The sequence below is a fragment of the Zeugodacus cucurbitae genome, chromosome 2 (assembly GCF_028554725.1).
Source record: "Zeugodacus cucurbitae isolate PBARC_wt_2022May chromosome 2, idZeuCucr1.2, whole genome shotgun sequence".
Taxonomy (NCBI): domain Eukaryota; kingdom Metazoa; phylum Arthropoda; class Insecta; order Diptera; family Tephritidae; genus Zeugodacus; species Zeugodacus cucurbitae.
The window spans coordinates 18,418,646-18,443,834 of record NC_071667.1 but is presented as its reverse complement, the minus strand read 5'-3'; the positions used below and the strand labels follow the sequence as shown (position 1 = coordinate 18,443,834).

Sequence of the window (25,189 nt, the reverse complement as noted above, 5' to 3'; positions counted from 1 at the left end):
ACCAAGAAGACAATTGAAGTGTTGTTGTGCAAATAAATGTATAGCTTACAAGCGCAGAGAGACAAGCAGACATGCAACAACAACAACTAGAAAGCGCAGTAAATTACGAATGTCTGCGGCACACATAGCAACGCCTTGGCAGCGGATGTAGCAGCAGCTGTTGTGCACAACCGCAAACAGGAAGCGGAAACACGCTGTGAAAATGTGCTTGACGAGTGCATAAAATGCGTATTTGTGTTTGTCTTTCTTTAACTGTCAAACGACTTTAATTTCAGTGTATTTAAGTAGTCAGCAGACAGTGTCGTTACATATACTCGTACATAAACGCATGAATACAAGATTATAAGTAAATATATCAATGTACTCGTATTATTTAAGTAAATATCATATTAACATGTAAACAACAACGACTTTTGCATATACATTAGGGTGGCCCTTAGTTGTATGGAGGATAAAAAAAGTTTCTGGATTCTCGATCGCACCCCCTAGAAATATGCGAATAGTCCAAAAACTAGTATATACAGAGTTTTGGGTCAATCAAAAAAGGTTTAGAGGTTGCGCAAGGAGCTTGAAATCCTGAAAAAAATAAGAATTTTTGCCATTTTTATGTCTCAGACTTCCATATTTCAAAGTCACACTATCCCTTACTGCTTTTCCATACCGTAATAAGATAATAAGAATAACATTAGAACCGTTATAACGGTATATCACGAGCATGCGACGCTTGAGAATGCACCACATTAAATTTACTTTCATATTTGTATTTCTGTAACTCTATCATCAATCGATCGATTTTTAAGATTGTGGTAATTTTGGAAAGGTAATAAAATGCAGATCTTATTACGGAAACTAGATAGTGTGGCTTTGAAATATGGAGACATAAAAATTGTAAAAATTCTTAATTTTTCAGGATTTCAAGCTCCTTGCGCAACCTCTAAACCTTTTTTGATTGACCCAAAACTTTGTATATAGTAGTTTTTGGGCTATTCGCATATTTCTAGGGGTGCGATCAAGAATCGGAATACTTCGGAAAATAAGGGCCACCCTAATATACATATATACAATTTTAATTGCTAGCGTCAAATGCCAGCTACAGTTAAATGGCAGAATGTGCGTATAAAAATTCTTGAGTGATATATGTATGCATTCAATTGTCAGATAGCCAACTCAAGCCGGTGATAAGCTCGATTTTAAAATCAAAGGAGCAGCAAATATCGTTGTCTTTTTGAGTTGATATGGCATTAAGCGCATATATTATACCACTTGCTGCTAATTAGTCGTATGAGTAATTGTATGGAATGTGAAGTGCTGTCAGCAAATAAAATGGTTAATGATGAATTTGAGTGTGTAACGAAGGATGCGGATGTAGTTGGTAGGAGAACACATGATGCATAAGTTAAAAATGTAATTTCGTACTTCGAATTTCGAACCTTTCCAAAATGACTGATGGTTTGATTGATTTGAGAATAACGTACACTTGTGCTCACACAATTAAGCCATTGTGTCTCAAAATTACGTTTCTGATAAAAAAGTTATCGAAGAAGCTTTGCATTTTTATAATGGTGTGAAAAATAGATCCATGTCGAAGTGTCGAAATTACAAAGAGCAATTAGCAATTAGTAGTTTTCGAAAAAAATTAAATTGTTTGGCAATTGGTCTAATTAGCTCCTTGTAAAGGAACAATCACATGTGAGCTTCCGAAAATTCAAATACAATGTGAAAGTAAGGGAATATTTGACTTTTTTAGAGGAAGGGTCTAGTATCCCTTACCATATTTTAGGAAACGTAAAATTTTTGAAAATGTGCTTCGTAAAAAACCGAAAAAGACAATACCTTGCGACGATAGGTAATTACCACGAATGAGCAAGTTGGATTCTTTTATGATTTCAGGTGTAATTAGAGCTCAAATGGAGCATAGATATTGTGCAAGTGTGTTCATACATATTATCCGCCACAAAATGCGTGAAAATTTCGCAAATGGGTGAATTGCTCGATCCAGACCAAACGTATTGAAGAAGAACATCGAGTGAAGGATATTCTGTGCAAGGATGTCCCAGTAAAAGGACTTCAAATTATTAGATCTAGTGGCTTGGAGCGATGAATTCATGTTTAATGACTTTAGGAACGATGGTAGATACTATATCAGGCTACAAGAATAACAAGAATTAATCCCACGATACACAAACAAAATCTGTGAAATAGGGTGGATGGTATGGGGATACTTCATCTCATACAGGGTATGCCCAGTTGTACAAATTGAGTATAATATGACTGGCGCATCGACAAAGACATTTTAACAGAACATTTTAATAGGGATTATGCCAATGATTTTCCGTTAGTTTGGATCTTTCAGCAGAATAGCGACCCGAAGCACTGCTCTAGGGTGGTTAAGAACTGACAACACGAACCACACACAATGTTTCGAGTGATCTGCCCGTGGCTCGAACTTAATCCCTATTGGGATCATTAAGAGAACAGTTTCGACGAGAAAACCGTTGAAATAAGCTTCATTGTGGTATGTTATAAAGGTCAATAGAGCAACATTACTTCGGATCAATATAACACAGCAGGGATGTAATATTGCAAAAAAAGGCCCCAATACTAGAATAAATAAAGCAAGTTTTTTAAACCAAACTTCGATTTCTTTTATATTACATATTTTTTTGCTAGTGGTTAATTATGTGAGCACGGAAAAACACATATCAATGAATAAGAATGAAGGTTTTTGTTTTAAAATTAAAAGTGAACCTTAAAAAAACTTTAAATACATTAAATTTAAGTCTATTATTTTAATTCTGTAATATTTTTTTTTAATTTAACATTAAAATTCGATTTATATAAATTGTACGTCATATTAGCTGTATTTGGGGCGTTGATTTAAAATTGTAAATCAAATTTTCCCTATCAGCTCTAATGATGACTAAAAATCTATGTAATCATATACAACATCTTTAATTAAAAAAAGGAATAAAAACACTAGGTATTTTCTAACAGTAACCCAGTACTAAATTGTACCACAAAAGCTAGGGCATATATGCAGTTTATTGGGTTCTATAGAGCTTATGGTTCGGAGGGAATCCAAAAACCCCTTTAATGACTGTTATGTCTAGTAAATTTCAATGGTATTAATCAAAACAACCGTAGTAAGTCGAATTATCACGCACTCAGATGTAGTACAAATCACCATATCTCATCAGCTAGCAGAGTTTGGCCACGACGAAAATTTTTCCTTTCATCACTCTTCTAAAAGTGATAAACGTTACTGTGATCATTTTGGGATAACATCAATACCCCGACGTTTTAATCAAAATGAGTTAAACAACCTCGGCAGAGGTCTCAATCTTTCAAGGGAAGCAGTTAAAATTAAGCTCTTCTAGGTGGCAGCACAAGTGTTTACACGAACAAGGAACAAGGATTATTTTTACAGCATAAGATAAAAAAATGTTCCACCTTTTTTTGAATTTTGAAGTTTAAAATGCGACCTTTTACACAATGGAGATAAATATGGTTCAATGCTATTTGGACATTCAACGACAATTAAAGAAGCCACCATTGCTTTGGTATGCATTTGGTATGCATGCGCATGTATATATAAGTAAAAAAATGTCCCTGTTAAGTCCAGAAAAACTTTAATTTTAACTGCTAATTTTAATAATACTATTAACTGTACTTTGGTAAAAAATATCCTAATTTTTTACTGCTGACCAGTGTTATTGCTGGATTGGGGTTATTACTGAATTTTTTGGTCTTTTATTCTTTAATTTTGTCTTTATTCTGCTACTATCATGTATGTATGTTAGATATGTAGTAATAGATATAGTGAAAGCTCAAATTCGAGCTAAATTTCTAGTTAGTGGTGGGTCTTGTTCAATTGGAAAACTACTACTACTGAAGCAAATGAAATTGCAGTTCTGCGATCAGTTGGCTGCGATTATGAGCCAAATTTAGAGGATGACCAATAGAACCTGTGAGACGACAGAACCGTGTAGTTTAAACAAGTGGAAGTTACGTCACGTTCTCGTTTAACAAATAAAGAAGGCTGTTCTGTAATGGGAATCCTAAATAGAGATATATTCAGTCTTTATTAGTCTACGCCAATTTAAAGCAATGATTGCGAAAAATCAGAAGAAATCCTGGTATAAATCATCAAGGTTTAGTTACATAGAGACAGTATCTCAAAATTGCATATCAAATCACAAACGCAACACAATAACGACAGTGATTGCAAAAGAGATGGCTTTCATATATCGACTCTGCAGCACAGCGAACTCAAGCGGAAAGTGGCAAGTAGTGTCGCCCACAGTCAAATCAGTCCAGACTAACGAAGCGAGCAGTGTTGCTGCAGCATGCGGAGACACCTCGAGGGCGACACAAAATTGCAACTGCTGCGTAAAAGCGTAGAAGTGTAAGCGAGAATGAGAAAAACTAAAAGAAAAAATACGAAATATTCGTCACAACATGGACCATTTACATGAGAACCTTTGGAGTGATGCAGCAACAGCGACTATAGCTCGTGGAAAATTTAAATTGAAATTTTGCCGTACACTGCCGCAAACGTGCCGACAAGGTGAGCTGCGGTGTGTGTATGTGTGTGTGTGTGCGGCCTTAATACGTCCGTAGGCTTGTAGGCACTACTTGCGGTCGCTTGTGGTGATAAAGCTGTTACAGCCATGTAGCAATGGATTATAAGTCAGACGCGAAAGGATTGACTGCCGCCAAAGGCTATTGAAATATGAAATTGGCCGCAATTGCAGCTGCACTGATGCGGTTAAACTTTGACGGAGCGAAAAGTGTAAAATAGTTTTAAGGCAACATTTTGATGGCAGTGCCTTAATGCTGTGTGTGTGTTGTCAACCAATATATTGAAACGCAAAACTAAATTAAATCCCAACCCTTTCATAAATATATAGAGTAAACGCTGCTGCACTTACCTCTGTACCCATTTGTAGCTGGGCATCGGATTGCCCTCGGCGACGCACTCAAATGCGGCTGGACTGAAAAGTGGCGCTGTGGTAAGCCGATCCGGACCGGCCGAGACTATTTTTGGCGGATCTGCAGTTGAGGAAAAACGAAAAATAAAAAGTGTGTGATGCTTGGTGAGTGAAGTGGCCTTAAATCACTTATATTAAAATGCTGAAACGATAACGAAGTTACTTACATTTGACATCCAACTGCACGGAGAGTTGCTCAGAGGTGCCCACAGAGTTTTGTGCCTGACATGTGTAGAGTCCAGCATCGCGGCGGCCTACCGGACGCAGTTGCAGTGTTTCCTGTAAAAAGAGAATCGGTAGCGTAGAAACTTAATGAAAATAACTAATAAAGAATAATAAAAGTAAAGCAGGAGATCGTTTTAAGGACTGATCAACAGTTTGAATATATAGGGTGATTTTTTAAGAGCTTGATAACTTTTTAAAAAAAAAAACGCATAAAATTTGCAAAATCTCATCGGTTCTTTATTTGAAACGTTAGATTGGTTCATGACATTTACTTTTTGAAGATAATTTCATTTAAATGTTGACCGCGGCTGCGTCTTAGGTGGTCCATTCGGAAAGTCCAATTTTGGGCAACTTTTTCGAGCATTTCGGCCGGAATAGCCCGAATTTCTTCGGAAATGTTGTCTTCCAAAGCTGGAATAGTTGCTGGCTTATTTCTGTAGACTTTAGACTTGACGTAGCCCCACAAAAAATAGTCTAAAGGCGTTAAATCGCATGATCTTGGTGGCCAACTTACGGGTCCATTTCTTGAGATGAATTGTTCTCCGAAGTTTTCCCTCAAAATGGCCATAGAATCGCGAGCTGTGTGGCATGTAGCGCCATCTTGTTGAAACCACATGTCAACCAAGTTCAGTTCTTCCATTTTTGGCAACAAAAAGTTTGTTAGCATCGAACGATAGCGATCGCCATTCACCGTAACGTTGCGTCCAACAGCATCTTTGAAAAAATACGGTCCAATGATTCCACCAGCGTACAAACCACACCAAACAGTGCATTTTTCGGGATGCATGGGCAGTTCTTGAACGGCTTCTGGTTGCTCTTCACCCCAAATGCGGCAATTTTGCTTATTTACGTAGCCATTCAACCAGAAATGAGCCTCATCGCTGAACAAAATTTGTCGATAAAAAAGCGGATTTCACATTTCGAACCGAACACTGATTTTGGTAATAAAATTCAATGATTTGCAAGCGTTGCTCGTTAGTAAGTCTATTCATGATGAAATGTCAAAGCATACTGAGCATCTTTCTCTTTGACACCATGTCTGAAATCCCACGTGATCTGTCAAATACTAATGCATGAAAATCCTAACCTCAAAAAAATCACCCGTTATCTTTAAATATCATACATAATACGAATTGAGCCCTATATGTTATCTGGATACCTTTAGGTCCGCATACAATTGGCAACATACAAAATTTAAAAAAACCGCTTTGGCAAGCGGTCTACTCCAAACCAGAAAGATCTCGCAACTATAGAAGTGCTGGTAATTGTCTAGCGTATGACGCTGCACATCGTTGAAGTACATCTGTTGGTACTTGAAGGCAGTCATCTTAGCTTAAAATACTTTATAGTGGTCAGGTAACTTAAAGCGGTGCCAATGCCAGTTAAGAAGAAAAAGAACTTAAAGCTAGAGTTAATTGAGAGCTTTCAGTCGCATATTGTCCTTCCCCTTTGCCCACCGAGCTTCGATCTATCTGTAAAGCAACTCACTGTGCATCTTCTCCATCGTCTTCATCACGCCGACATCGTTTACATCGCTGTGATTTTATTTTTTAATTTTTCACATCTTCATATTTATTAATTTTAACAATACCAAAAACTTATATAATTTTGTAATCACAATGAACTAATTAATACATTGTGGGTACATTTAACTGTTTTCGTGATTACCGTACCCATTATTATCGAAATCGCAACTAAAATTGTTAATATGATCAATCACTCAACTGCTATTGCTAGACTGATCGAACTAGAATTACTGAACTGCTATTGCGGTTGTAATATACTGCTATTTACAATAATTGATCGCAGTTGTGTTATATGCGATTATTCAATCACAGTGAAAAAATTTCCGGTAGTGAAATATCGCTCATCACTAGTCGGCCTCTGCCTCTGCGTTAATCCATTTTTGTTTTTGGCGTTGTTACTTAAAAGCGTCTTTATCCAGCCATAATACATAAGACGCGGGCAGGTAGTAAAGCTTACGACTTTCACGAGAAAATCCATTGTATTTATAGAAAATTTAACAATTACTTATCATTTATCATCAATGGAATACCAATTACTCACATATCGTTTGCGTTATAATTTCAATTGCGTAAAATTTATTATCGATAAATTATCGATAACTACAATTCATAATCGTCATTTAAGAGAAAGAGTAGATTCATTTTAGAAAACATACATATTTTTTTAAATATTCAAAGTGACCAGTTTGAGTTTTTGCGGTTTTCAAAAATATTTGTTTTGATAAGAAATTAAACAAACAACAGTTTGAATTAGCAACAAGCTATACATTAGCTATGCTTAATTAAGTAAAGGTTTAGTATTTCAGTAAATGCAGATTAGTTTGCACGGCCCATTTAGTGCGGAGAAATATAAACTATAAAAACATAATTGGCAAAATATTCAATTTAATCAAACTAAAATAATTAAATATGTATATAATACTCGTTTACATACTAAGTGGTCTAATACTAAACAGCACATATGTGTTCGGGTACATTGCCGAAGGGGAGAAATTCCTTGTTCAACTTTTTGAGCAATGTGTTCACGGTGAACAGTGCCTTTCGTTTAAAGGAATCAGATGTGTATTTGTATCACGATATATTCGTACGTTGTAAGATTAAAGACAAAATGGGTGATATTTACGTGGGCTTGGATTCGACAGAGCGGCAAATATTAGTAGTTTGTCCAAAAGAAACAAAATTAAACATACATTTATTAAATAATTCAAGCTATTTGGAAACGAAACATTGCAAAGACATATTTATGAAGATTAGAACAGTAGAACAAAGAATAGAGATAAATGAACTGAATAAACTAACGCTGATCTACAATTCGCGTATTGCTATTAGAGATATTGTACTTAGATATACAAGTCTTCTTCAATTACAAATAATTGTAAATTCTGCTGAGGACATTGACGTTACATCATTTCCTGAATTTTATACCCTCTTTCAGTCGAATTCGCTTATATTTAGAAGACTGGGTTATATGAAAGGACTCATGCTGCGCAACTTGACTCAAGAATATTTTAAAGCCTTTGTCCAGATTGAGTTGCTTGACTTAGCGGGCAATAATATGCAAATGTTGGGCGAAAATCTCTTTGCGTATCTGGAACAATTGAAGTGCCTTAATTTGAGCAGCAATGCAATTAATGTGTTGCCATTGAAACTATTTGAAAACCAGAGTCAGCTTATAATACTGGATCTTAGTTATAATTTATTGACAAATTTACCGCCCGAACTCTTTACAAAAACACGTTTTCTAAGGGAGTTGAAACTGAATGGCAATCGTTTGCACGATCCCGCAAATCTTATGGCAACTCTAAAACCGTTGCACTACCTACAGTGGCTAGACTTAAGCGTGAACAAGCTGCAAACTATTTGGGATACATTATTAACAAATTTAAAGGGCGATATACCTTTGGAGCAATATAGAGTATACAACAGTAAGTTATTACATGAAATGTATGCAGGAAACCACAAACGTAATGTTAGAATAATCGATTTGAGTCGGAATCTTTTGCGTGAACTTGAAATGGCACAGTTAATTAAAGCCGGTATTACATATGCTTTTCGTATAAACTTAGCGCACAATTCCATTGAAAACATATGCGCTTTGACAGATTTACCAACGACAACTGACGATTTTGTACGCGAAATCAAATTGACTGGCAATCGGGTTGTGTGTCATTGCACTTTAGCATGGATTTACAATGCTAATTACCGCACACTTTTTTCTGATCTACAGTGTAAGCAGCCGTCAAATGAACTGCTAACGGATATCGCACTGGTACGACGCGAGGAACTATGCGCTTGGCAACCGATAAACTGTCCCACAAACTGCGACTGTTACACAGAATCCATTTGGCTGATCATCAAATGCAACGGTAGGCAACTTGATGTTATCGAACGACTGCCACGCCCCGAGCAAGTCGCTCGTATGAGTTCGATACTTGATATTAGCGGTAATTGGCTGACTGTTTTGCCGGCTAACACCACCTTCGGCTATGCCAACGTTACACAACTGAACGTCTCGTACAATAGAATCACAGAGCTGAGCGGTTCCCAACTGCCCATCAATTTAACGGTTTTAGATCTGCGTAGTAATCGCTTAAAAATTTTAAGTGCTGATCTTTTGCGCGCACTTCTCAATGACGGTGATTACGGTAAACGGAATTTTAAGACGATAGTGTACTATATTTAAGGCTTAAAAAACAATATTTATTATTAAAAAATATTGACATTTTTTTCAAAGTTGTAAGTATTTTTTCTTGAGCGCCAGAAGTCTGCACTTGTAAATCGGTGCCGATGATGGAGGTCGTGCGATGCATCTGAAACAGTCGAACCAAATTTTTTTTTAATTTTTATAAGTTTCTTTTTTTTAAAGCTCCAGTTACCGATGCTTGACTTGACCTAGAGAGATTTGAGAACTGTCACATAAAAGATCCGTTTAATGGGCCTTGCATGTATTTGATTACCGAACGCATGACTTGACTTGAAAGTCTGTTGAATTTAGAACTCTAAGTTACGTTGACATTTGTACTGCTCTCCCTCTCTCACTGCTTCTCTTTTCATTCTCATTATGACACTATTCCAGTGTTGCCTGAATGTTTTCGTTTAAAATTAAATATGTTAAAATTCTAATCTTTAATATTTATAAATCTTCAAATAAAGAAAAAATTAGATAATTCAGAGGAAATTACCTTTTTCACAACAATTATTTTTTAATGTGTTTAATAAAAAAATCTTTTATTTTATTTATAACGCAAATACTTGTTTCACTTTAAGTGCAATAAACAAATCAAATCAAATAGGTTCGATATGAGGATAATTTTTGCAACAGAAACATAACTATTGCGAATCTCTCCAAGAATTTGTGGTGATATGCTCAGAAAAAAATATTTTGCGAATTTATGTAATGAAAAATTGATTGTAAATGTTCAAATACAATTTGAATAAATTATTTATTCACCTATCATTTATACGCTTGGCTGGCTCCAATTTATTCCATCTTCTAACAATTCTAAATATCGAAAAACTGAACTACGCGTGCACGTTTCTTTTGTGCTATTCTGCTCAAAGCTATATTCATATATGTATTAAAGAGTTTTCTTTCAAACAGAAAATCTTAACGTGTTCACAGATTTCCTAATAGTGAAGTTTTTTTGTATACTAGTTTTAAAATCTTCAATCTTGGTGATAATTTAATTTAAAAAACTTAGTTTTAAAGCTAAATCTGAACATCTGGCAACTCTACCCAGAAACTATAATAATAACAGCTGAAGTTGAAGTTGTGTGAAGTATAACTGCATCTAAGTTTTCCAAGCCAAATTTTTCGAAGCTGAGTCAAGTCAAGCATCGGTAACTGGAGCTTAAGAACTACAAAAATACCGAAGAAGTTATAAAATTCCAAATTTTTTCGAAGTTTGAAAAAAAATTGACTTTAAGTTGCAAAACAAGTAGTTTAAATAATAAATACTTTTGTCCAACTTTTTTAGTTCAAATATAAGATAATTTAATACTGAAGCTAGATCACTTTGGTTTTTTTCGATCGGACATGTATTCTTTTTGCTATCGCCGGCACCGTTTTCTAACACTTGTGAAAATGAAAACTCGAGAAAACGCGCTTTAAAGTCTGCCTGAGCATTCGCACCTGCTCGACGCTCGGCCACTAAAACTGCTCTAGCTTCGAAAATATATCGAATTGGCCTCTGGAATTTTAAAGACATATTCTTGGATAGTTTTGGAAAAGATTTAAAACAAAACAAAAAAAAATCGATTTTTTGAAGCCTGTAAAGCAGACTTACTACCTTAATAACACTTAGATAAAAACGCCTCATGCTGAAAGTGTTTGAGATCGGAAGCTAAAAATATTTTAATTATCATATCAAACCTAAAATGAAACGCATTCAGAAATCTCCAGATTGAAAGTAGAGAGCTACAGATGAAGTAAATTTTAAAAGTACTTGGCATTGAGATTATTTTTATGATATTATTTACTAATGCCTCGACCACGCAATGACAACACGTAGATTAAAACGTCAGAAAACAAAAATGGCGAATTAGTATAGACAGCAGCAGAAATAAGAATCACACATAATCATACAGATGGACAGTTTAGCATGAATGAGACCTTTCATGTACCTAGTTTACGTATATATCACGTATGTTTACTTTGAGAGCTGTTGAGAATTATGTAGCTATTATTTGTATCATCCCTTGAATATTGGCACTTTTGCACGATCTTTTCTCGTGGTAAACTTTTCTTTTAAACACTTGAAAAAAATCTCTCAGAGTAATAATGCTCATTTCCGGATTGCGGTCCCAATATATCATGTTGGGAACCACCAAAGGTATAACACCATAACTTTCTTAAGCAGTTGCTATATCCTACTAAATTCTATTTCCAAATTAACGAGTAGGTGTAAGCGCGTTTGCTAATGCTTCAACAATTTCCCCATAGACTCTCCATTTGCTATGTTATTGTATGTAATGTAACTCACCTGCAAACTTGCGATTTCCGAACGGCCCGCACGTCGCCACACAATACTTGCCGGCGGATTGGCATCGGCAACGCAACGCAGGATAAGCGCATCCTTATCCTCCTCTAAGTCGATTTCCGGTGAGCCAATTAGACGGATGGTTGGCGCATCTGCAACAAGATGGAAGTTGTGAAAATACAAACAACACCAATGGAATGAAAACAATGCGCAACGGAAGCATAAACATTGTAACAATAATAATAAATGTTGGTGGCGGCGGCGGAGCTGCCGGTCAACGCCACCTGAGTTGAACTGAACTGAACTGAACCGAATTGAGCTGAGCTGCTGTGCTATTGACAGCAATAATAAAACCGTTAAGAAAGCAATAAAATGCTTATAGCTAAAGGATTTATGCCGAAACCTTTGGGAGGCGAAAAGGAAAACAACAAAAGCGACTAAGACAAAAATACACAATAATAACAAAAACAATCATAAATTGAATATTAAAGGTAAATAAAGGCAAGCAGACAGTAGCGGAGAAATAAAGTCGGCTTGTGGATATACATACATACATACATATGTACATACACACCCGAGCGGTAGACCGCAGGCATACAAATGTTGTTGCTTCATTTAACCGACACTGCCGGCTTGGCGCTGCTGGCGGGTGAGGCAGCGTACACGCGAAAATGTGTAAATTCACAGTTAATTTAATTGATTTTCGCTGTGGCCACATCGGGGTGGCGTGGGCGTCGTTGTTGGCGAGCGAAGCCAAAATAAGGTGAAATAGCCGCCGAAAAGCTTTTAAGGCAGCGCATAGTTGGCGGCGCTGATGCATCCACCATCTATGTAGTTATATGGAAGGCAACTGATCAAATTTGTTGGCTTTTCTTTGGCTGTTGGCCAAATTGAAATATTGGCTGCCTAGCCAAGTCACACAGTCTGTTGGATGGTGGGTGCGATTGTTGACTGGTCGACAACCTGGCTTATAGAGCAAACAAATAGATTGTTGAAAATGCTACACAGCACAATAAATACAAACCACTCATGCGCTGTAATTGTAGTTGGGTTGTGCGTGTGTGTGTGGTAAGCTTTTGCTGATTTGTGGCATACTGCGTGGCTTAGTGTGACTGATGTGGTCGACAGTCACTGGCGCATAGAGTCGCAAGTATTTGGGTCGACCGAAATGTACGGCTGATGTGGATTGTTCACCACTCAGTGAAACGAAAAATTAATTTGATTAAATTTTTACAATAACATCAGCAAGTGATTGCACAAAAATAATGTGCGCTTAATCTTTTTGTTGTTCGGCTGCATTGATTTGTGGTTTAATTTGTCAAAATTATGATAAAATGTTAAAAGAATTTAGCTTAGTGAACTTCATGAGCTTATCAAGTATTTGTTTTTGCGTAACAGTTGCAGGTACTAGGAGAATGCTTGGTAAATAAGCTGTGAAAAAAAATATCAATTATAATGAAGTGATTTCGGATATAAATAAGTGATAAGTGATACAATTAAGATTTACTCTTTTATAGACAAGTTCCAGAGGTTTCTGGGATTACTGAATGAACTCTTATGATTGCGAAAGCCTTACCTTCTTCTGAAGGGTGGAGATGCAGTTACATATGATACAGCCGGTTAATTAAACTCAGTTTTTTGTAAATATTTGATATTTTGTAGGGTTAATTGAGCCTTTTTCTTCTTAACTATACTGCGTTACATTATATGGAATAGAAAACTTTCTAGGTTCAGTCAAATAGCTCAATGCTTTTCCATGAAGAACTTGTAAAAATAAATTTGTAACTTTAGTTGTTGTCTTTACCTATAGCGCTCTATATCCATATAAAAAAGAACACACTTCGTAGCTATAAAAAATAATCGATATCAAACGGTCTCAGTTTGAAAGTGGCAAAGTGACTTATGTCAACGCTTGGGCCAATCGTCGGAACACTTCTCAAACTCTATTTTAGGAATAGGCTATTTCGGCGATTTCTCGTATGCCGGCCCTTTAAGATTCCTTTTATTTTTGGAAATAGAAAAAAAGTCAAACGAAAGCATGTCTGGCGTGTGTTGAGGCTAAAGACAGTATTGTTTTTTTTGTTCAAATGAAAATCGCCAAGCTCATGAAAATGTCTCCACTCCATACGGCTGCTACAGACAAAGTAAGCAATGAATATAGCTGAAAATGTGTCATACTTCAGGAACATTAATCAGTGCAGTCAATTTTTATAATTGGACTCTCCAAATCCGTGAAATTTTAGCTTTCACAATTCCCGTTATTTTTTGAACACGCCACGTATACACTTTAAGGGGCTAAACCAGTGTAACCCATGGAAAAGGAAAGTACTCGATTGAATATTTCGAAGTTTTTTGGACAATAAGGTATTTTAAGATTTTTTTTTACAAAAATATTGAAAAATAACGGAGTTATATACTGTCTTGGGAGGTACCAAAAAAAAAGTTCCCCAACTGCTGACATGATTCCGGCCTGAACTAGCTGAAGAAAAAAAAAATTTGTTTTTTAGGTAAAAAAAAAAAATGGTAGCTTTTTTAATGCCAAATTGACAATTTTCAACAAATCAAAAAGATCGTAGGTCATTGTATAGTAAATATATTCAAGAATATTCCAGTTAAATTTGAAGTTGATCGGTCAATTTCTCGTTGAGTTATGATGTCAGCAGTTTTGAGAAAGGTCGTTTTGAGAAAAACGCGTTTAAAGTATCGATTATGGCGGCTTATGCCTGTGGGCGGTCGCTCTTTAGAACGCTGCCATTCAAAAACTATTGAAGATACGACCTTACCGCTTTCATAGGATATTTTTAAAGTATAAACTAAACTATCGAATTAGCAAAAAATAAAAAAATCGATTTTTTGAAAATTTCACACTGGTATAGCTTTTTAAAAGTACTTGGCATTAATCCTTGGCATTAAGACTCTCGGATATTTTCCAATATGAATTATGAATTTGACAGAATTCAAAAGCCTTGGCAAAGTACCGGAATTTCTAGCGACTGAAGTTTTAGCAATTCTTGCACTTAAAGCTAACCAAAATAAAAGCTACCAAAATCTTTTATATATGATAGTTGCGTGTTCGTTTCGCCGCACTCTAAATGCAACTCACTTTTACTCATTCAACTAAAATATTTATACTCACATTTCACATCCAAACGTGCCTCAACCGGCACAGACTTTGCCGTATAGGATTCATGATAGGCCAGACAGCGCAAAATATCACCATGACGTTCACGCATGGCTGTCACTTGCACGACAGATGTGGCCGACCAGGTGCGAGGATTATCCGGTTCCGTGTTGTTGATTTGCGGATGAATCGGTTGAATTTCTTGGTCACCTGCAAAGACAGCGTGAAAGAAGAATTGCAATTAAGAAACAGTATGAATTATGAGAAAAGGTGGCCAACATCGAATACGTTTATATAAGGTAAATACTACAAACAAGCTTAAGTGAATAAATATTGTATGCTGACAGAACTCTGTTGAAAGGGCGGAAATGGGTAAAGGCAAGTTATATATGTGAGAGCACTGAGGTGCGCTTAGTAATACTATTTGTAATAGCATTCAAAACGTTAGGGTAGTGTCGGCTGCAGATTATTAGTGGGATTATGACCATAATATACATATATGTATGCGTATATATGTATATAATTTAACTCATGGTAGTGCGAGGCAACACCAACTATAGCCCAACATGCCACTCAATGACCGGACATTAGCAAATTAGATTGCTTGGATTATCATACATACACAACTACATACACGCATACATATTGTACAACAACAACAACAGCTACGATGATTATAATAATTATGTGTAGTAATAACCAAAAAGGGACTTAGTTTATATTATGTGTGGCAACAAAAATGTTGATGATAAAATGTTGTAATTGTATGTAGTTTCGGTGCCACGCAGATGTGGCAAGTTGCTGGCATAATCCAAGCATGTACATTTGGGTTTATATATAGGTGAGAATAATAGTGTACTCCTACACAAATAAATTCCATTTTTCCTGCTAACCACTCGTGGTATGAAGGTTAATATTATTTTTGTGCGGCTTGTATTAGTTTATATAAAATAATGAAAACTGAACGCATACGAAGGTTACATATAATATAGTGAGGTTGTTGCTGACTCATTGTGGGCAGTGTCAAGACTCTTTATGACAGAAAGGACTTTTGAGAAAGAATGGTCATATATGGTTGATATCGGAATTTTTTCCGTTGAAATTTTGATAAAATATATTTAAGTTTATATGATGTTACTGTGTCCGCGTAGAACCCAAGTTATGGTTATGGATAGTTATGGTATATAGTGAGATCTGTAAAAAAAAATACTCTATCAGAAGCTGCTTTAGACTAAAATATTTTTTGAGTTTTCCGTGATCCGTTTGAGAATTTTATCAGAGGGATTGGATTATAGTTCAAGGTTTTTTCTTCCAAGTACCAAAGTAGTATATGCAGATACATATACTTTTTGCTCTCTAAAATAATATGGTCTAACCCTAGTAGTTTAATGACACAACTTACCAAGATACCATTTGAGTGTCGCCGGCGGATTGCCATAGTGCGATACGCATTTAACGGTCGCCAGACCGCCTGAGTCAATGGTGATATTATGTCCAGGCGGTACATGTGCGCCCTCGTACTCCAAGCGTGGACGTTGTGGCACCACTGCAAAAGGTTAGAATAAAATAGAAATATTAATAAATAAATTTATAAACGTGTACGAGTGTGTATGTCTACTCAAAGGAGAAGGATAAAGTGCGCAAACTTGGTGTGAGTACTAATTGAGTTGCCGCAAGAAAATGGTTAGCAAAAAAAAAGCAAAAAATCTCAAACAAAAGAAATAAAATGCAAATTGCTTAAAGGTGTGCGGTTACATGGCGTATGAGTGATGTCTTGTGGATAACAGCACGGCTTGCTTGCTATGTACACTTTGGTCTCGGCATGGAGCTCAGTGTTATATAGTCATATTAATGACGTTTATGTTTTGCACAGGTTGTGTGGTTTATTGCTTTCATGGATGTACATTGCTTGTTGTATTATGGAACTAATATAATACCTTTGGTACGTATGCATATAGCGGATACATTAGAGTTGGAAATAATTGTAGTTTATATTACAGAAATTTTATATTTATTCTAAAATAAAAAAGAAATGTGTTTTTTTCATAATATATTAGACAATAATACATTTTTAGGTACTTTTAAATAAGAAAAAATTGAAAAATTCCTATTAAGGTGGCAACACTATTCATAATTTTTTTCCTAATTGTTCCAAGATTCATTTGTTAAATAATTTTGATAAAAACTATACATCGCGCTTTATTAGAACTGATTTGATTACAAAATGAACAATGTTGGCAACTCTATTCAGCACTCACTTCAAAAATACTACATCGGAACTTGCTGTAAGGTTGTTTTAACTTACAATAATCTCACACTGTTCACAGTTTTAAGATAACCCCTTCATCTGTATCATAAAAAAATATTAAATTTTATATGGGATAGAAATTATATTCTGGAAAGTTATTTAATTAACCATATGCTAAGTACACTTGATTTGATACTCGGTGTAGAAAATGGTCAGGTATACATGTTTATTCTCTGAAACTTTTGGTAATCCTACTGCAAATCTATTTTCAGATTTACCATGTGAAATGTATTCACATATGTATAAAGTCAGCTCGAGGCAAAATCGCATTTTAAGTTGAATTAGTAATCTAGGAAGAGTTAATTCTATGTTAAATTTGTCGAGTGCAGCGGGTGCCACCACAAGCTAATGCAAGTTGTATACCAACCAAGCTTTCATATACAGGTAAATCTATTATTTGGAGCTGTATATGCATGATGAGTGTAAGCGCTTAAACTCTATGGAGTCATCAGCTGTGTTAGGGTCAATTTACTCGTTTTACTTTTACCTGCATTTACAGTTACATACAAACACACGCATTTATACTTACATAAGTATATACATATGAACCTGCGGCTAATGATACGCAAACTTAGCAAAGTCGAGCAGACCACTTAGTTACTAAAGTAAAGCTGCTACCTTGTGAGCGGAAGTAGTTGACACACACACTCAGTTACAAAAGTGGTAGTGTAGTTGTAGTCGCATGTGTATGTCGGAGGCTGCATACCAGATGTGTTAGGTAAGCCTTGAAAGCCATGGCCATTGCAGCCAACGTGTTGGAAAATTAGATAAGATTTAAAATTAATTAAGTTTTAAGAGGTCAGTCATAGCTTGTACCAGCAGTGCAACAGGATGGCAAATTAGTGAATTGGCCTCAGCTGTAACAACTTTCAACTTTCTCTCTTCTGGTTTTCACATTTCTCAAATGCTTTTTCTTTTTTTTTACCTTGGTTAACCTTTGCTTAGATTGTTCTTGATTGGAAAACAGGCGGCAACTTGAGGCAATATAATTCAATTATACTTTTTTTTTTAGAGAAAAAAGAAATGCTTTACTGAAAGGGAAACAAATGCAAAGTGTATTGAAGTGGCAAAGCTGAAAGGCATATAAGGAGAGAAAGATAGAAAATCTATATTAAATATATGCTAAATAACTCCAGGAGGATGGGATCATATGTAGAAGTTCACGTAAGTGAGGAAAGTTTTTGATTGTCATTCACTTGGGAGTGGCCAGAAACGATTCTTCTCCACATGGTTCAAGCAGCTCACAACGTCCGGTTCCGGACCAAGTATCGTCTGGGTAGCCAACAAACATCCGTTTGGAAGCGACCTAAAGTGAGAAGGCGAACCCGCTTTTGCGGTTGTGGGTAGGGTTTGGGACCCACCACATAAAACGAAGTTCCAATGAAAAATCGACGAAAGTCTCGGATGAGTATCCCCGAATAACTAATATGGCTGTGTAAGTTGACGTTGAGCAACACCAAAAGCTCCGTCATGATTGGGAAGGACCACTCCGAGCCATTTGATACCAAACGAGGCTTCAGACAAGGTTACTCTGTATCGTGTGACTTCTTTAACTTGATGCTGGAAACAAATAATACGAGCTGCAGAGCGAAATAGAGAAGGTACAATCTTCTATAAGAGTGAGGAGGAGGAAGCCACGGAAGCGGAAGGCCTCTACTCCGTTGGAGGGACCAGGTGGAGAGCGACCTGGTTACACTTGGAATCTCCAGCTGGCGCCGAACTGCGAAGGAAAGATAGGAGTGGCGCACTCTCATCGATTCGGCTGTAACCGGCTAATCGGTTCCAACGCCAATCACATACATACAAATAACTCTAGAATGTACAATAATGTAAGATCCACAGACATTACTACAAATTCTCAATCGATGCGGTATATAAGGCGCAAAGATTGATTAAATAATAGCTAAAACCGAGAAACATTTGGATAGATTTAAGATAGGCTACATTTAAAATGCTGCGATTGCGTACTCTAAATTCTCCAACAGTTATTTTGTGACCTTCAATATAACAACTTACCTCTGACAACCAGTCGCACTGGTTGACTCGTGAGCGCATCTTGTGTTGTGAAATCACTTGCCGTCACTTGGCACTCCCACAAGCCATCGTCGAAGTCTAGCGTCGCTGAACGTATCCACAGCGAACAGTCGCCGCCGATTTGCATGGGCGGTGGGTGTAAGTCTAAATGTAGGTTACCACTAATGCCGCTAGAGGGTCGTGCGGCCCATTCATACTTTTTGGCATAGATACCAACAGGCTGCAAATAATGGAGAGATAACACATATATTATTACATATTTTTTTTTTGCTGGAAGAATAATAGAATTATTTATTTATGTAAAAAAATAAGCAAAAAAGCAATAAACTCGAATGGGTTCTAAGTTGGTATATCATAGATGCTAACACGAAATGGGTTAGTTATAGTTAGTTATTCGGTATTGTTATCATATTAGCTGCGTCTTTAATATTTACTCATTTCCTTTCACCGAATTCCAGTTCCATTCGACAATGTTCGTATCTAGAGATCGTATATGGTTTAGGCCTACCTGCTTAATTCGGTACAACGTCGACCAAAGTATAAATGGCTAAAGGGCGAATATAATATGAAGAGTTTGTTCCGTTCAGTGAGCTTCGACTTTATGTAACCAAATTAGGACGTTTGTTCAATAAAACTGACTGAAAACTACCTATATTTATATTATTCCAAAAATCCCAAAAATGGCAAGAGAAATGTAAATATCTCGCAACTTAACCTCAACACTCTTTATGAACCCGACAAAATATTTGTGTCGTATTCAAATATTCAATGTCATACGAACAAATTGGTGAAATAGACTAGTAAAGCACATTGCGACATACTCGCTACTTACATACTCGCACGTATCAAGCCAAATTTTTTTTTGGAATGCAAGCACATATAAGCTTGCTTAGCTATCTATATATAGTATATTTACTATATATATATCTATATACATATTATAAAACAACTACCAACAACTGTACTTTACAACTGTAACAACGACTCTCCCTCTCGATTACATTTAGTATGAGGCAACATGTTATTAAACAGTATGTATTTTGTATATATGTATATGGAATATGTGTGAGTAATTAAGTTGCCTGCACATGTCTTGTTGCATGCGACGTGCTTGTGGCAGGAAGGATTTTCGATTTAGTTGCTTGTTTGCTAATTGGAAATTAAATTACAATTACTTGCTGCAAGCTAGAAGTTCAAATACGACGACATCAGCTGAAAATGCACACATTTGCGGTATATTATTTCAGCCTTTTTGTGTTTTTGTTGTTTTAATTTTCTAGTTTTTTCAATGTTATTATTATTGCATTATTATTGCAGTGAATGTGAGCGTATATAACATTGGAGGGGCGTAATTTGATTAGATGCCACAAGAGTCGAGTTAATGCAACTGTGGCGTTGTAAGTTGCATGTTAAGTTGTTGCAAGGTGGAATGGCATATTCAATGTACACCCATGGTCATTTATTTATGTATATATTGTTGTTTATGTAGAAGTATGTGTCATAGCTGTAGCATACCTTTAGAGGTTTAATTGGATGTAGAGCACTATGCTTGTATTGGTGTGTCTATTGGAAATTTGAAAATCATATTTCATTCCAGCTTTAACTAGTTCAATGCAAAATGTAGAGAAAATATGTTTTTTTTTTCAATTTCAATACTTATGAACTCACTAACCTTCACTCTATTATCTTTGGTCAAAACGTATAATTCATTAAAATGTTCAAATTTTATTTCAAAATTATCTTTAACTGATCTATAATATGTCTTACTGGACACAATTATATAGAGATGTACATTTATACACTTCAACTCTGTGCTGTAGCTATATACTACATGCCCGTTTCTATGCACCATTTAACCCGGTGTCGTTGCTGTCATTTATGCATTTGACACGTTTGTCCTGATTATCACTGATTATTGTTATTGTTGTTGTTGCTGTTACTGTTGTCATTAATTACTACTTTGTTGTTCTATAATTGCCGTTGTTGTTGCTTTAAGTTCTGTTATCTGCTTTTGGGTTTGCTTCGCACGACTTGATACTTGCTGTCAGTGTTTAATGAAGCAAATTAATGAAATTGTGTAGAATGTGGCATCTTAATTGCGGCAAGAATTTGATGGGATTAAGGAATTGTAGTATTAACAATGCAAGCAAATTTAATTACTGTTTATATGTGATAGATATTAAATAAAGTGTAAATTAAATGAAAAACTCAAGCCATATACAACTTGCTCGATACATTTTTATACTCTCGCAACATCGTTGCTAAAGAGAGTATTATAGTTTTGTTCACATAACGGTTGGTTGTAAGTCCTATCAAATCAATCAATCCTATTCAAATCCTTGTAACTTGAGCCTGTAACTGGAGCAAAATTTGAGATATCTTGGTGAAACTTGGAAGACGTATTTCTTGGCACCATTAGAATGTTAAGTTCGAAGATGGGCGTAATCGGACCACTGCCACGCCCACAAAATGGCAATAACCGGAATCATATAAAGAGCTATAACTAAGCCATAAATAAGCTATTGAAAATTTGGTATGAAGGATTGCACTATGAAGGGGCTGTAATTTTATTGAATAAGTGGGCGTGACCCTACCCCCTAATACGTTTTTTGTACATATCTCGTAAACTACTAAAGCTATATCAAGGAAACTGTGTACAGTCGTTTCTTTTGGGTACTACTTTATACAGTCCAAAAATGGAGAAAATCGGGTTATAACCTCGGCCACCTCCCATACAAAGGTTATGTTGAAAACGTCTAAAAATGCTTCAATGCAGTAAGGAAAACACCAGAAACCTTAAATTTCCTTATAAAGATGGTACAGAAAGGCTGCATTCAAATTGGTATACACAATTTTAAATGGTCGTGGCTCCGCCCACTTATGGGTCAAAAACCATTTCTCCAAAACTAAAAACGAAAAATTGGCCAAATCGGTTCACAACCACGCCTACTTCCTATATACCAGAACTTTGAAGTCATTCTGAATAGTTTACTTTACAATATATAAAGTAAGCACTAGTGAAGATATCGGAACAGAACTTTGCTAAAATACTGCATTTAAAGAGTGGCATCGCTCGTCTAAAAATCGTCGAAATCGGTCTATAAGTTTTCAAAACCGTATATATCGAATATGAGGACCTCAGTGCCTCTAAAAATTTTTTACTGAAAATATAGGTAAGTCTATCAGATATTTTGAAGGCATTCAGAGGGAATATGTTTCTTCTAATAATATATCTCCGTGCCACAAATGAGAGAAATCGGGTCATAACTTCCCCTATCTCCCATATACTTAATATTAAGGTTTTCAAACTTTCAATGGACTTTATACCATATATATATGCCGAATATGTGAGTCAAATTGTTTGTTATATTAATAAATTTAAATAAATAAATTGCGAGAGTATAAAATGTTCGGTGACACCCGAACTTAGCCCTTCCTTACTTGTCTTTCATAGATTCAATTTATATTAAAAATTAGTTAACTGTATTGCATAAATCAGTCGACTATTTGTTTACTTTTTTCAATATAGGTGATAGCTCAACTCAATTTAAATCTTAATTAAGCTAATTAAATATTTTACATTGAATCTAAATACTTTTCAATTTTCGAAGCAATGCTTATACTTATTTTTTAAAGTGAGAACGTCTGCTGTTTAGAAAATAATCTTATCGAGTTTATGATGAAAATATGTTAAAAACAAGTAAGGAAGGGCTAAGTTCGGGTGTAACCGAACATTTTATACTCTCGCAATTTATTTATTTAACTATATTTTATTATATAATACACAATTTGACCCACATATTCGTCATATATATTGTATAAAGTCCATTGAAAGTTGGAAACCATAATATTAGGTTAGAAGCACCGAGGTCCTCGTGTTCGATATATGGGGTCTTAAAAACCTATGGTCCGATTTCGGCGATTTTTAGAATGGGGCTGCCACACTATAAACATAGTATTTGTGCAAAGTTCTGCACCGATATCTTCACTAGTGCTTACTTTATATATTGTAAAGTATCCGATTCAGATCGTCTTCAAAGTTCTGGTATATGGGAAGTAGGCGTGGTTGTGAAGCGATTTGGCCTATTTTCACAACATATCATTGGGATGTAAGGAAACTATTACAAGCCAAGTTTCATTGAAATCGGTGTGGTAGTTCCTGAGATATGGTTTTTGACCCATAAGTGGGCGACTCCACGCCCATTTTCCATTTTGTAAAAAAATCTGAGTGCAGCTTTCATCTGCCATTTCTTATGTGAAATTTAGTGTTTGTGACGTTTTTCGTTAGTGAGTTAACCCACTTTTAGTAATTTTCAACCTAACTTTTGTATGGGAGGTGGGCGTGGTTATTATCCGATTTCTTTCATTTTTGGACTGTATTAGGAAGTGGCTAAAAAACAATGACTGCAGAAAGTTTGGTTTATATAGCTCTATTGGTTTGCGAGATATGTACAAAAAACTTAGTAGGGGGCGGGGCCACGCCCACTTTCGCAAAAAAATTACATCCAAATATGCCACTTCATAGTGCGATCCTTCATACCAAATTTTATTTCCACAGCTTTATTTATGGCTTAGTTATGGCACTTTATGTGTTTTCGGTTTTCGCCATTTTGTGGGCGTGGCAGTGGTCCGATTTTGCTCATTTTCGAAAGCAACCTTCCTATGGTGCCAAGAAATAAGTGTGCCAAGTTTCATCAATATATCTTAATTTTTACTCAAGTTACAGCTTGCACAGACGGACGGACGGACGAACGGACAGACAGACATTTGGATTTGAACTCCACTCTTCACCCTGATCACTTTGGTATATATAACCCTATATCTAACTCGTTTAGTTTTGGGTGTTACAAACAACCGTTATGTGAACAAAACTATAATACTCTCTTTAGCAACATTTGTTGTGAGAGTATAACTAGTTCCATTACACGATGTATAGCTTAATTGATTCAATTAAGTTGAATAATTTGAGAGCCTTCATTTTTACAGCTGATTACCATATAAAAGCAGAATTTTGATAATAATTTAAGTTAATGAACTCCAATTTATGTAATCCGTAGATTTGTAGCAATATTTGTAAAATTACGACAGTGTTGGCACATAAGCTCATTTTTATTAAACTTAGGATCTTTCATTTGAAAATGCTTCTATTAAAGCACATCCTCTGTTCGTACAACCTATAAAAACATCGTTTTCACAAGTGTGAGGTAATGTGTTGACAGGCACCTATGTAAATATCATTTTTAGGTAACACAGTGGGAGTGTGTTGCAGTAAATGTAAACAATAATATATTTCAATTTCTATTAACACATACATACATACGTATATGTTTCTATGAGGACACACATATGTACTATAACAGAGGTTGTATTCATTCAACGAATATCGTGGCACGTGAGCGTGCATGCCCTCGTGCAATGAGACGTGCCACATTAGTTGTTATGCCACGCTTTCATTAGTTGTGCTACGCAAAAAAATATATAAAATGCATTTATTTCTGTTTACCATTGCCGGTAGCTGCGTGACACTGAATAATCGACATACATTATATTTACAAATAATTCTCCGGGCAGTGTTGCAAGTAGGCTGGGAAATCTATACTAATATTATAAAGAGGAAAGGTTTGTTTTTTTGTTTGTTTGTCTCGAATAGGCTCCGAAACTACTGAACCGATTTGAAAAATTCTTTCACCGTTGGAAAGCTACACTATCCCTGAGTGACATAGGCTATATTTAGTTTAAAAAAATAGGGTTCCTTACCAAAACTCCGATAATGTAAAAAAAATACCAAAAACCAATGCTGCGAAAACGATTGAAGATATAACAAAGTGATGTACCACAATTTTGTAGAACTTATCATTATCTACAAAAAACGTCGCGACATCATATCTCTAACTATTATTAGATTCTGACATTCCATTCACAAGATATCACGAGTTAAAAATTTTGAAAAGCCGCTCGGCCAACTATGTGTTGTAGAGTTGTAGGCGTCACTCGTACACGGAGGT

General features: G+C 35.8%; 1 protein-coding gene across 9 annotated transcripts in view; it reads right to left on the bottom strand.

Moving 5' to 3' along the window:
- Nucleotides 1-25,189, bottom strand: part of LOC105217589 (kin of IRRE-like protein 2) — a 392,862-nt gene that overhangs the window by 91,783 nt on the left and 275,890 nt on the right. For 8 of the 9 annotated variants that reach the window (XM_054225738.1, XM_054225739.1, XM_054225740.1 and 5 more), the window contains 6 exons: nucleotides 19,167-19,404; nucleotides 16,245-16,388; nucleotides 14,858-15,052; nucleotides 11,725-11,873; nucleotides 5,159-5,270; nucleotides 4,932-5,052 (listed from right to left, as the gene is read on the bottom strand). In XM_054225738.1, coding sequence (XP_054081713.1) covers nucleotides 4,932-5,052; nucleotides 5,159-5,270; nucleotides 11,725-11,873; nucleotides 14,858-15,052; nucleotides 16,245-16,388; nucleotides 19,167-19,404 — 959 coding nt within the window. Of the gene's footprint in view, nucleotides 1-4,931; nucleotides 5,053-5,158; nucleotides 5,271-11,724; nucleotides 11,874-14,857; nucleotides 15,053-16,244; nucleotides 16,389-17,966; nucleotides 18,145-19,166; nucleotides 19,405-25,189 lie in introns of those variants that run through there. The other variant, XM_054225744.1, reaches the window with a different exon arrangement.